Here is a 14,500-nt window from a genome sequence, read left to right as displayed (position 1 = left end):
ACTGGAACTGGAGGGAAGGGATTTCTAAGCAAAGCTTATCTGAATTTGCTTGTAGAGGTGATGAACAGGTGCCCACCCTGCCTGTTTGCCTGCATCCATTTTCCTGTGTCAAGCTGACAAAGAAAGAATTCCCCCTCAGAAATCATTGAGTAGGGTAATAATGTGAATCTCTGATAGAGGCCAGAGAGTGAGTAGATAAAGTTGAGGGCACTCACTTGCACATATGAGAGCCCTGGCATCTCATCCCCTTTGCCTTTCACTTGATTTATTGCCATTTCTCCTCCCACCCAGAAGCCTGCTACCCTTATGAAGGGGGTAGAAAGCAGCTGTGAAATCCTCCCAACAGAAGCTTTCAGTCCAAACGTAGACAAGGGAAATATGATTGAAACAACAATGAAAGGAATCCTCAATGCAGAACATCTACAGCAAAAATTTTGCACAATGCTGGCCCTGAGCAGGTGCTGTCCCCACAAGGAAAACAGCCCTAAGAATTTTCTGGGTTTGCTGTGGCTTTTTTCCAGCTCCACCAGTGCTGGCAATGCTGGTAGGTGACGCGTAAGCCAGTCTCTAGAACTATCAGTGGTTTTTAAAGCGTAACAGTGATTAGACCTGCCCTGAGCAGAGTTCTATGACACAGTGTCAAAGCCCTTAGCAACAGCCTTTCTGCGCTAGGATTCCCTGTCCTGATAGCACTGTTGGAGCCGCACCAGCTGTAGGAGCAGCGGGGTAGCTGGTTTTAGCAATACAGAGGCAACACAACTGAGTCATTTCCAGTGGGCAGGAGAGAGATAGCTCCAATGTCTTCACAGTCTCTTTCAGGCTCTTTTAGGGAGTTATTGAACGCTGATTATAAAGAATAAAAGAGAAATTGCAAATACTGGAATATTTACCAAGTGCAGGTGAAATGAGTTTTGTTAGGGAGAGAAGGTTTGGTAACAGCAGTACTACAGATGTAGCACAGGTCTCTGGCTTGCTAATGCTGGCAGGGCTCTTCTCGGGCTCTTTATCTGCAGGACAACACTTGGAATGGCAGCAATGCCAGCAAAATCTGTAAATAAACCCAGAGTTGAGCAGCTCTGGGATGTGTTCAGAGACACGGTTTGGAACATGGAGGGGAGAACCTGAAAACTTGAAGTGGCTGGTGAGGAAGAACAGGGCTGCTGACTCCTAATATGGCTGCGGCTCTCGGGTTGGCAATGGAAACTCCCCCTGAGGTGTAAACCTTGGAAGGGTCATGCCTCTCAGACTGAGCTTTTACTGTCAGGCTGCAGTAACAGCCAGACTATTGCAAAACAGGAAAGAGAAAATCGCCCCATAACTTTGGCACATCTATTCCATGTGTTTCTTTCCTTTCCTGTGCTAAATGGATATCATTTGGGTTTTGTGTGGATCACAGCACATGCATTGCAATGGTACAACAGCTCTCACGGTCTACTCAAAAGCTTCATTTCCTCCTTGTTTTTCATTGTTGTTTTAAATTGCACTTACATATTTGGCTATTCCAGCTTTTACCACCTTCCAGATTTTTCTGTGCAGAAAAAAACAAGGGCACGTGGAAGAACCATCCTGATAATGCTCATAAATTTTACTGTGCTTTTTAATTATTTATGTCCATTGCTTCATTCTTATATTTACAGCTCAAGTTCTACCAGCCTTGGCTTTGATATGGTCTGTTCTCAAATCCCAGAGTTTGGCTTGATTATATCGGATGGAAGCTTTCCAATGAAAGGAGAGGAGAAAAGAAATACTAACTTTCATTACTTAGGCTTCTGCAAATTACTGCTTCAAAAAGCCCCTGCAGTTATGCCAGTGTGACATCGCAGCTTTCAAACAGCAAATACCAGGAGAATTTGACCTAGTATTTGCTGCATTTTGCCTTGTTACTGATTTTTTTTTTTTCCCTTCTAAATCCTCTAGCTAAATGTTGTGAAGAACAGGCACCAGCACTAAGATGTGAGCAGATTATTGCTTAATAAGGAATTATACATGTGTAACTGAAAAAATTCATTAGTCTGTGGTTGGCTGGATCAGCCACAAGAGCCAGATGCTGGCTTTCAACCAGTCTCGCAAACTCCATGATGGTGTAGTGACCTACGTTGCACTCAAGGCTAGTGCATACTGCCTGCTCTCAAATCCCCTTACTTGTAGATGTGGGGATGAAACCTGAGGCTGTGCTTTGGCTGCTGCGGTAGTACAGTCTTCCTGCTCATCCTCCCAGAGTCTTAATGCATCCTGCACGTTGTATCTCGGTCACCAGCTGGGCAAAGTGCTATATGGAAAGCAACATGGGTGATCTAACAGAGAATACTATTTTTCTGACTCCTGGGCATACTACTAAACTAAACATACTTCTTTTTCTTTCTCAGAACCCCTACCTATGCCATTGCCATCTTATATAGCACATTGTTGTTCTTTGAAATGCTAAATATTTTGAGGTACTGTGGTTGCAGAGAGCCTCATCTCTGACCTGCAGCTCGTAGGTTGCCTTCCCTGCAGTAAGATGTTCTACTGCTGTCCTGCCTGAGCTGCAGAGAAGAGGACAGGCCAAGGACAAATTCACAGCAGGAGTTGGAGCGGTGGTGCATCTGCTGCTGTCTGAGACTGTGGCCTTTTGTGATGGTGGCTCAGTCTGCTTGCACAGATAGCTTCTGCAGAAGATGTTGCAAATGAGGATACATCTATCCTATTTAGTTTGAACCTGATTGTGTCCTCAGATGACTCTTCTGCCGTTCCTATCACAGCTTGGAGATCTTATCTCCAGAAAGCTGCTGCAGGGCAGTGTGAAAGTTATTCCAGTTCCACACCTGGGCTCTTTTTCCTGCAAAGATGTTATCTCTGCGTGAGTACTACACAATACAGCAGTATCCCCATTTCCCTCTCCCACCTATCAAGTGAGACAGAAACCACAGAATGGCAGAGGGAGGTGAAGAGCAGGATGGCTTTTTTTCCCTGCTAAACCTTTACTGAAAATCCCAGGCAAGTTAATAAGCTTTTCTCCCTGCTCTGCAATTGCAACATCTATTTTCCCAAAGACTTCATGCTTACTGACAAAACTAGTCAGCATTACATGTTTCTAGTACCATTCTACGTGCGTTTTGCAGTCATCTGCCTCAAAAACACACAGTAGGTAAAATTGGCGTTTCTTTTGTGTACAAGACAGGTTTGAAAAATTTCTTATAAATTGGCTATTGGTGTTGACTGAAGACACTTGGGTCAGTGAGGACTGAGTTTTTTGAATGAATATCTGGATTTCCAGAGATATTTAGATGTGTGAAGATGAAAGGCAATGTAACCGTAACAGAAAGCCTCTTGGCAGGTTAAAGACCTAACTCATACAGTTAAAAGGTAGTTCTGACCTCAGTATACAAAGGGGCCTTGAAAAATCCTGCTGAGTGCTAGCTGCATGTTTAGACATAAAAATGCCTTTTAAATTCAGGTCAAGATGCCTAATGTGAATTTGTAAGAGTGTTACTTTTTCTCGAGCATGTTTATGGATTGTTCTCAATTTGAGACTGAATTAATAGTACCAATTAAGCTCAGTATTGTGTACACACATGGCTTACAAACTAATACCCCAGTACTTCCAAGCATGTTCATATTTGGCAGCATCAGTTAGGACCATCAAACTGTAAAGTGCCCAATTCACAGTAAATTCAGTGCTGAAGGGCTAAGTATGTATGTGAGGGAACACAATCATCTGAAGAGATGAAAAGTGGTGGTAGCTGGAAAACAGGAGAAAATTGGTGATGGCTTCTGCATATTTTTCTCCTATATATTTTGTTGAAATTCCACTTGCATGTGAGCTTTTCAGGCAGCTCTGACTCTGATGACCATCCTTTGGAATTTAGGTAAGAGCAATATACATAAACTGTCTAACTTGTACACATAACAAGGGAAATAATGCTTACCTACTTGGGAAGCACATGGAGACTGATAAATGGAAAGTGTTGCATACACGAAGATTAATCGGCATCAATACCTTCTTCAACTTGCTCCCTACTGCAAATATGCATGTAAAGCTGTGTGCTGTCAGTGCTGCAGCTGATGTGTAAACAGGTACTCATACATTCAAACCATGGCCTTAGTACTACAGGCAGACTGTCACTGGACACTCACTGACAGGCAAAACTAAGTAGGGCTATAGGGTTATGTTATGACATATTGCCAGTTTGCAACCACCTAAGTTGCATCTTGTCACGCGGCACAGGGAGAATGATTCCAGCAGCTATGCTTGCATGAAATGGCTTCTTGCTCTGGCATATTCAAAGAAACTCTGCAAGCTAGCTCTCTTCCCTAGAGGTTTTAAGCTTTAAGTTTCCTTTGGCTGGACTTTATGGATGTGCTTCATCTGAATAGGACCAGAGGGGAAAGTGAAGTGCCATATAAAATCAAACTGATGGATCTATTTCTACAGCCTTGTCATATGGAAACAGTACCATTAGATTAAAAAGAACAAACACAGTTTTTCATCTCGTGTTCAATATCAGTCATTCCTTCTTTTGTTCTGAAGCATCTGACTTTTGCTTAAAGAAAAGGCTGCCACACAAGTCAGCCTTGTTCTTGGTAGAGATCAAGGAAGATGGTGCTTTCTCAGTCCATCAACTTCATATATCATGTTCTTTTCAAGTCTCTTAAATTGGCCATATTTTTAAAATTAGTTTCCTTGAAAAACTCTTTTTTTTTTTTTTTTTTTTTTTTTTTTTTTGGTTAAAAAGACCAACCAACCAAAAAACCCAGACAAAATAAATGTCAAAATCCTAAGCAGTGAAACTGCAGGAATGGCTGAAATGAAAACTCAAATTTCCCATCCATTGCAGTAGCTGAGTTACATGCAGTAAAGGTTGCTATTTCAAACACTGTTGTTTTACAGCTCAAGAGCACCTTTCATTTAAAAAGTGCTTTTTAAAGATGTACCCTGAGATTACTGCTGCCTTAGAGATGGTTTGTACTAACCAGTAGTCAGGGAGAACTACAGCTCTTAGCCTTGATTACTTTGAAACCAGCCTCCCTTTCATGCCCTCAAACAGCTCTGGGCACAAGCAGTGACATGTTCCATACCTTGCTACCTGGACTGTTGGCAGCACAAGCTGCCCTTGGATACATCACTGCCAGCAATTGATAGTCTCCATAAAGGAAAAATGTTGCAGTTGTTTGCAGGCAATATAGCGTGAGTGCAGGCTCATTTTCTGGCTTCATAAAGTCCTGGGTACCCCCAAGCTCTACCTTCTCTGTTATAGTTCACCATCAGAGACTCCTCAATGGCAAAGCACCTGCAATTCAATTTCTCTTAATGAGGACAGAAGTCACAGTTGCCCTGCTGAGATTTGAGCCTAGGGGTCCTGGGTATGTCACCAAGCAGTGCCCTTTGGCTTCATCATGCAGTAAGCAGGGTTTCACCAGGTACGTGGATTGCGTCCCTCTCCCTGCCCTTACTCTGGGTGTACACAGCATTCAGAAAAGTTTGAGGCAGAATGATCCAGAAGCAAGCAGAATGGGGCTGGCTCTCTCCCCTGTGCACTGAGCACCTACCTTGCTGTGAGCACAATGTGCACGTCAGTCCCTCGGGTCTCTGGAGCAAAAGCTGCTGGGCGTGGTGAACTGATCAGCTATGAATAAATTGACAGCTAAGGAGTGAGCCAACAGACCACTGGGCCCTTTCTCACTACTAACTGCATTGGGATTGGAAGACAGGTATCTGGGGAAAGGAGGGGGATTTACCCCCACTCACTGATATGCTTTAATTGTGCACGAGATGTTTTGTAGGGCTGGGCTGGTGCTTGTTATCAGATGTGGCCTCGATAAGTATCCTCACTACTCCTCTTAATCAATCAAGGATAGCGTCAAGACCCTTTCTCAGTCCCCCTCCATGTGTCCCTTGGGTGGGAGAGCTGGATTCTCACACTGTCAGTCTGAGACTGCCTGGGTGATGAATCTGTTAAGAATCCTATCTGGTTGTGATCCTTCCAGCCCCTTCATCTTGATGTGAATGACAAGTTGTCACAGCCTGCCTCAGCCATATTGGTGACATCTGACCCTAGAGAGGGAGTTGACAGGAATGGGAAATCTTCTGAGGTATGGCTTCTGCCTGAGGAAGCAGTGCCAGCTCTGCACCATGCTGTAAGAAATGCCTGGGCATTTTTTTGGCAAGGATTTAAGTGTGTTTTGTGTACCTTGTTCTTCTTTGTTACCACTTTGAAGCTAATTTAATTTAGAGCTGTAAAGAATAGGTTCAATTTTTAGGATACAGCTGTCTCTCCTTCTGTACTTGTTGTACACAAGAGACAGTAGGATACTTGTAAGGATGCCTGGAGGATAACCCTGGAGTGACTCTTCTTTCTGGGAGGCAGAGATGAAAGAGGCTGGAAGGCTATACCTTTTCACTGATTTTAACCTAACGGGCTCCAGGGCAGGCAGAGATGTTTGGAAGATGCTACAGTGAAGGCTTTGAGCTGAACCTGGGAACTGAGGTATGCTTATTGTATCAGCCATGAAAGCAAGAGAGGACCTCACACTGGGGCTTCTGCATCACAACTCTAACTTCTCTACAAGGAGCAGCACGTCTTTCAAAGAACACATTGACTTCAGCTTACCAAAATGCAAGATAGGAGCAAATTTGCTCCTGGGGTTGTTGTAGGGTTAAAAAGCAGGGAATCCTCACTCCTTTTGCTGTTAAGTCTTGTTGGCTATTAGCATTGAATTTGGCATCTGTGTACACTTTTTTCCTCACAACCCTCCTCTTAGAGTTAATAGACATATAAATCTTTAAAGATGGGGAGGAAATAGTGTTCAGTATGCATTTAATTTCTGTACCTTTTTTGTTTGCTCACTAATTCTGTTCAGCAAAATGAATTGCATCACAGAGAATAGGTTCCGCAGAAGATGTATATTTGTATTAAAGACAGTGTGTGCTTTTCCAGGGGGGAAAGAAAAAAAAAAAAAAAAAAAAAAGCTGGTCACTGGAATTGAAGTAACCATTAGAAAAGGAGTGTGTGATTTTTTTTTTTAAATTTTTTTTTCCCTTTCCTTCTGCATTACACCAAAAGCACATCTGTGCGCAACAGCTGGATCTCCAGACTCCACCTGTCGGCTGCGTGTGGGACTGTGAGCAGGCTTTGCCTTTAGCATAAGTTTTAATGCCTAGCTAACAAGCTGGAATTAAAGTGGACATGATGATGGGTGTTTTATGTAAGTCCTAGACCAGCAATGCTATGAAAATGCCAGCAGCATAAGCAGCTTTTGCCCACCCATATTTCCAAGACTTGTGAAGCTGCTGGTTTTAAGCCTTTAAAACAAATCACTGTGCAAGTGCCTGCATATTTAAGATCTGTATTTCTGGGCCACAAGGGAAATGACTATTCAAGGCATCTGTCTCAGATGAGATCTACCTTCTGGTAGGATTTATAAAGCACCTATTGCTGTGGTGCCTACATGTTGTTTCTAAATGTCTCTCAGTTGTCAAATGTGAAATTGTCTTTTGAGTGAGTTGCTCTGTGACTGTATAAACTCCTGTAGTTAAGCATGAGTCCCAGGGGTTGGAGGCAAAATGCAGTCACACAATATGTACACTCAAGGGCTCTTAATTTCTCCCAGAGACAGGGGCTGTGGAAGTTTAGGGTCTTTAAGCCTGTAAGCTGTAATACCTTGAACCCTCAGTCAGGGTTCCCATTGTGCTAGATGCTGTACAAATATATATTGCACGGTCCCTGCCCCCCCTGCTGCTTACGATATAAATAAACATGACAGCATCAAGTGATTATACTGCAAAATAGCAGGGTAAAGGGCAAAAGGAGGGAGCATGGGCTTGAAGCAATGTGCTTTGCCAGGCAGGGGCAGAACCTTTTCTTACATTTCTATAAAAATAGTGCTGTACATCTTTATTATCCAGGTGTGATTGCCTTTAGGAATTAGATCAGGCATCAAGTTGAAGAGGTATTTAATGAAGCACCAAGTCATTTGCTTTCATTCAATAATTTGAAGAGGATGGTTTGTGTTTAAGCATGTAAAATGTACAATCTTGCAGGAGAAGGAAGGCTGGTTAAGTTACTTGGGGGCTGATCTGCAGAGCCCTTTTGGATCACTTTGTTCAGTCTTTGGCTTCTCTGCTTTTCCCTGTCCATAGTTCCAAGCTAGTCCTGAACAGGTGGGCACCAATGTCAATGTGTCCTGAGCCTTAAAATCCTTTCATGTAGTCCACCACGCATATCTCTTGTAGTGAGGTTTTTCATTTTCAGGAGTCGTCTTTTTTTTTTTTTTTTTTTTTAATACTGGGGTGGAACAGCAATTAATTTTCTATTCAAGGGGCAAAAACAGAGGCACAGCATCGTCTGTCATACTGCCCAGCACTACAACCTGTGAGCTGAGATCAGAGTGGAGAAGAAAACCTAAGAGATCCTGCCTTTCAGTCTCTTCTGTCTGCAGTGATTTCCAGCTAACACTGTCCTGGTAGCTCAGATCTAAAGGGTGACCTAGGCAAAAGACTTCTTTGTCTATGCTTTTTAGCAGCCTGGTTTTACTGGCTAATCCAATTGTGCTTTGGCTTGGGAAGCGGAGTTTTTCTTTGTTGTTGCTCCTGGTTCCTAAGCACAGGATCTGGAAGTTGCATTTGTCTATCTGTCTGCTAGTTGTACTCCTGCCCTGATATCCAAGCTGCTGACTTGGAAACACTTCAGAGATTTCCATTCTTCAGAGTGGCTGTCTCAACTGCTACTACAGGGAGTTTTTAATGTTTTCTGATTACAGAGCAGCATTTATTATTATGCCTTTTAAGATAGGGCAACTTTATTTATACCTCCTTTTTATGAAATACATAAATGAGCCTCCTTTGAGATAGCTGTTTTGTCAATCCCAGTGTAAGATTTTACTAACATATTGCCACAAAGAATAGAAAATCAGAGGAAGGCATCTGGACAGATTTGGCAGGTTTTTTAATGATTTCTTCCACCCCCCACCCCATTCTGTCTTGAGACAAATGCAGAGTTCTGCACTGGGCAAGCTATCAAATTCTCTGGTCTAGCATATGGCTCATCAAGTCATCTTTCTTGTGCTCTTAAACTTTTCTTCCTGTTCCCATCTCCCTGCCCCCCCTCCCCTCTTTGCTTTCATGCACAAATTATTATCTCCTTTCTCTCTGTCTTCCTGTCCCAGGCTTACTCATCTCATTATATCTTCTGATGCCAGAAAAGGTGTTGTTGGTTTGCCATTCGGTGTTAAGAGGTGCTGATATCACAAACACCATTTGCCTGGCTTGCTGTAAGCCTATTGATGCATCCATCAGCTTGCTGCTGTTTTCAGTGAAAGTCCGTTCTGCATTCTCTTCTATGAGTTCTTATTTGTTTCCCATAGGGTGTTTTGTATGTTTGAATTTGTTCAGCATCAAAGATGAGTAATATTCTGGGGATACTTGCCGACAGCTGACTTAAAGTGTAAATTACAATGCTGATTTAAAGTCCAAACTTAAAACAAATGCAGGTAGGTAACTCTACACAGTGTAGGTGTGAACTCCTTACCCAGGATAATTGTGGATGCTGAGTTTGCGTAAGTTCAAAAGTGCCCAGGCAAATATATAGAAAGAAAATCAACTAAGAGCTAAAAAGCCTCCCAAAGGTACCATTGCTAGCTTATGAAATCTCTGGACTGCAAATTGCTGGAGTCTGGTCTGGAAGTTCCAGCACTGTGTTTTTGCTGTGGTCTTATATGCTTCCCTTGGCCACTGTTGGCCACAGGATACTAGACTATTTGGACTTTCAGCTTAAGCTGGTGCAGCTGCTCTTTTTTTTCCCTGGCTAATTAACTTTGCACTTAGAATACCTGTTTCTCATTTCACTTCCATTTTGTCTATGATTAAAATGTAGGGATATAAGACTACAGTCATTCCTGGATCACTTTTTTCAGACCCTTCCCTCATTGGCAACTGAGCCTAACGGTCCCATTATAAGCAATTCAGGCTCCGTTTTCAAAGTTGTTAGGTTGTTCGTCCCATTGCTGCCAAGAGGATGTTTCAGAGCTTCATTTCCCAATGCTTAAAATCTATCCTTTAATTTCCAGTTGAAATTTATTCATGGCCATTTTATATCCATTTGTCCTTGTGCCAGCTTTGTTCTTTAGCTTAAGTAGCTCTCTGCCTTCCTCAGTGTTTACTTCTCCCCCACCCAGTGTGTCTATGGAGAACAATCAAGTCACCTCTTAACCATCATTTTGCTAAGGTGACAAAACTGTGACCTCATGAGATATGTCTCCGGTACCATAATGATTTCCTTAGCACTTTTCTGCACAGTTCCTTCCGAGTACTGCACACAGCTGTTCAGGTGAAGCCTTGTATGAAAACATTCATGCTTTCCCTTCTCTACTGGCAGTGGCTTTCCTGAGACCTGATCTGTCCTTTTCATGGTTGTCACCCTGCTGGGTCATGCATGTACTCATCCTCTAATTGGCTCTCATATTCAGGGTGTCCTTCTACTCATTTCCAAATTATGAACCCCTGCTCATAACAGCAATTCTTGTTAAACCCTAACTGTGTAACCTTGTACTTTGACTATTACATTTCATCACGTTTCTGTTGCTTCAGAACTCAAGAACATCCTGTTACTCCTGAAAGATATTCTTAACTCCCTGCTATTGGCAGCAGCTCCTGACTTCACATGGTCAGCAGATTTTGTTAGTATACTCTGACTTTTTGTGCCAAGGTCATTAATGAAAAGATAAAATAAGATCAGTCTCAAAATATCCTTGAGCATTTCCACACATAACTTCCCTCCAGACCAATAATTCCTCTTTCAGCACAACTCCTGTCATTGCCTCTTTAACCAGTTCCTTGTCCATGTTGCAATTCTTACACTAATCCCTATGTCTCCAGCTTGGCTGCTAATTTCCAGTGTGGCACCGTATCAAATACTTTATTGAGGTACACCTAAACTAGGTCTACCACATTTCCCTTGTCTAGAAAAATCAGTTATCAAAGAAAGATATCAAGTTAGGCAGGCTTGATCTACTCTTGGTAAATGTGTTTTATCTGTTTTGCAGTTTACCCTCATGTCTTTAATTATTTTTTCTTTCAAAATTTGTTCTAAAGCAATGCATAGTATTGAGGTCAGTCTACTGGGTCTGCACCTACTTAGGACTAACTGTAAAGTACATGCTGTAGGACGTACAGAATGCTGCATATTGCCTATGCCAAAACCCTCGTGATGAATTGCAGTACTTGAAGAGATTAAATGTACTAATTTGGTTCCACTTTATTTTATTGCAGTACTATGTACAGGCATGGAATGAGATGAGGATGTGTCTAGGCTGTTAGCCTGGAATGTGGGAAATCCAGCTAGCTACAGCTGCAGGTCTGTAATGTTGTTTCAGAAGTAGGTGGTGACTATGAAAGTTTCTGATTCTGCTCAGTGGTGGTCCTGGGATCTGGGTGATACTACATTTAATTTTCATTTATTTATTTTTTTTTTTTAGGACATGTCTGAATTTTTCCATCCCATAGAACCATCTGGGTGGATTTACTTACATATTTATGATAGTCTTGGGTTTCTCAGCTTTACAAGAAAAGAAGTGGCAAACCTGTTCTACCAGGTCACATCTAAAACACAAATAGCTCCTATCCCTTGACTTGGAGCAGACCAGCTCCCTCCAAGCCTGGAGAAGAGAAGTGACTGGGGTGGTTAAGACTATTGAAGGATTAGCTATGGTATGGCTACAAACAGTTTAGGTCTTCTGGGGCAAGTGTGATGAGGAATTAGAGAGAATGGAGACTCAAAGTTAGGAGGAATACGAGTTTACACTATCTGAGAACATGGTTTGGGCGGTCTGAGGTCCTCTGGGGATGAATGCAGTTGTCTGTGTACAATGTGGTTTACATACCACCAAAAAGTATTGGAGAATCCAGACTTGCTGATTGATTGGTTGATGGGAGGTTTGATGGCAGTGTTGACATTATGATGGTGGTGTAGCTCTACTGAAACTTTGCAATGCTCATAAGCATCCCCATAATAAAACAGATGCCTACAGGAAATCCTTAGATCTCTTCTGCTTGGAGCTAGAAACACTTTGGTTCTTCCTTTGTTGCTCTGCTGTTCTGGCATGTAACTGAGACATCACCTTAAGCCTGCAAATGTAGGTATGTAATGTAGTCTCCTTTACAAGATACATACTTGAGTGCAAGCTTTGGGAGATGGTCTGGATGGAATTTTACCTTGCTTAGATCTGTTTACTTTGTCCCAAACTTTAAACTTGGGGAAAGATTGAGTGATCAGTGACCATCACTTGACAAATAAAGTATCCCTTTTCTGAGCATGCTGAATAGCTTGTGGGTGACAGTTTTCTCCCACCAGCTGAATGATTACTCTTTAGGTGGAGTTAAAGTGGCAGTGAAAGCATGACTGTGCTTCCACTGGTGAGATTTTTAGCTACTGATTTCCTGTTCTATCTGTATTTGTGTGTGTTTCTTTTGCAGTTTATTTGTAATGCTGTTGTTGAACTCGGACAGATTCATTATGAAAGAATGACATTAGGGATGTCGACCCAACATCAGCAAGAACCAGCTCTTGAATCTTTCTTAGTCTCAGCTGCTGTTAGGACACACAATGAACAACAGCTTGATGACAAAAAATATTTATTTTTTTTGCTGCAGGATGATAATTGGCTCAGTATGGAAGTTAATATGATTTTATTTGGGGATTGGTTTGTAAAGAGATTACATTTTAGGGAATCCTTAGGCATGGAGGCTTTTGTAGCTTTATTTATTTAATCAGCTGTGGGCACTTGAAACTTCACAGCAGTAAGCCAGGTTAGAACATGGATATTCTTGCTCCAGCAGAATGTGACTGGAAAAGAAAGTCTTCTGTGGGGCTAGTGGGATGGAGATTATACCAGACAAGGAAGAAACTTGCCTCCAGATGGTGGGGAGCAAGGATGTCTCAGTTCAGCTTTTCAAGCTGCAAATGTTAGTGACCAGCTCCCATTCAAACCAGTGTGATGCTGACTCAGGCAGTTTGAGTTGCTTACCTGCACAGGGAAATGATGCAGAAGGTCAACAGAAACCCCTCTGTGTGTCTCTCCCCTCTAGCTGCTTACTCTCTAAGCTCCATGGGGCAAGCAGTCTTACCACAGAGCTTTAGCATTTTTCTTGTAAATCCTGATCTGAGTGGGGACCTTTACATGCCACTGCAGTGCAAGACATTGTTAAAATTAACGCAAAAGAAAATTTAATTTCTCTTAAAGCTGGTGGGAGAGGATGGGGGTGAAGCTTGTTCTGTGAAAACAGAGAAGGGAGTGGAATTTGCCTGGAAATACTGACATGGATGTTCCAGCTTGATGCAGAAGTTATCATCTACTGATGTAGATAGAAGCACTGGTGTCTGGAGTGGGCAAGTGCTGAGTCTTCGATACAAAGAAATAGCTCTGGGGCAGCAGTTTAAAGACTTGCTTCATTACTTTGGATATGTGGGTGTTGCTGTAAATTTAATGGTCACTACAAATCAGTGTAACACTAAAGCTAGAGGGCTAATGGTCTTTTAAGAATAACTGAGTCAGTTGCAGAGACTGGATCCTCTGCTGGTGTAAAACACTGCAGTTCTGTCAAAGCCTATCATAAGCTGTCAATTTAGACCATCTGGGAAGCCTGGCCCAGAAGACTGTGAAGGTGAAGGTTACAAAAAATATTGAAGAAATTGACGTTATTTCTCCATTTCTCTTCTTTCCCCAGGGCAGCCATTGAGGCTCTGGCAGCTTTGCTGAAATCAAGTAAGCTTTTTTCTTCATATTCTTTCTGACTTTCCTTTCTGTGCTGTGTTACTGGACAGAATGATACTGTTGAACCTCCTTCTCCCTTGGTATCTCCTCTTCCCTCAGTCCCAAAGAGCACTGCTCAGAAAAGAGAAGTTGTAATGCAGTACTTTCCTGTATGTCTAGCTATGATTCTTGGAGCCCTGTGGCTCTGTGGACACACAGCTCTATGAGAGATGGTGCCATAGGTCCCAGGGAGCAAGCTGCTGAGGGAGCCAGACTAGACCCTTATTTTGAGTATTTAGGGAACAGTGGTTGTCCTGGGGCTTGGCGCAGCAGAAGAAATGGTGAACCTCTCCAGTCAGTGACAAATGCTTGTTCTGTTCCAGCATCAGTGGAGAGTGGGGCCAGGACCTGTCTGTCCTGTGGTGCTGTTGTACTATGTGCTTACCTGGTAACAATGATGCTGTTGGCAAAGGCTTGGAAAACTTCTGTAGCCCAACAGAGATGACCTTATTCTCCTTTGCAAGCTTATCAGGTCTGATAATGTGCAGATAGGGATGAGACCTAGTGATTGCTGGAGTACAGCCCTGCTATGGCAGGCCGTGCTTAATATTTGCACCAGCTGGCTGGTGGTGTCAAAGACCTTAACGTGGGTTCTCAGCCACATACTGCTGGTGTGACTGTTCCTGAAATGAACGTTACCCTTTTTTTACCTTTATCCCATCTGAAAACACTTAGCTTTTTATTACCAGAATTTAATAAAGCTTTGATTAAGAAA

The 14,500-nt window shown here is 42.5% G+C and overlaps 1 protein-coding gene across 1 annotated transcript in view; it reads left to right on the top strand.

Annotated features, from left to right (window-relative positions):
- AGBL1 (AGBL carboxypeptidase 1) overlaps positions 1-14,500 on the top strand; it is a 300,223-nt gene that overhangs the window by 35,941 nt on the left and 249,782 nt on the right. Inside the window, exon 6 of the mRNA XM_069798469.1 lies at positions 13,700-13,737. Coding sequence (XP_069654570.1) covers positions 13,700-13,737 — 38 coding nt within the window. The remainder of the gene's footprint in view (positions 1-13,699; positions 13,738-14,500) is intronic.

The sequence above is a fragment of the Haliaeetus albicilla genome, chromosome 12 (genome assembly GCF_947461875.1).
Source record: "Haliaeetus albicilla chromosome 12, bHalAlb1.1, whole genome shotgun sequence".
Classification (NCBI taxonomy): domain Eukaryota; kingdom Metazoa; phylum Chordata; class Aves; order Accipitriformes; family Accipitridae; genus Haliaeetus; species Haliaeetus albicilla.
The sequence above is the reverse complement of the archived record's forward strand: the minus strand, read 5'-3'. Positions and strand labels throughout refer to the sequence as shown.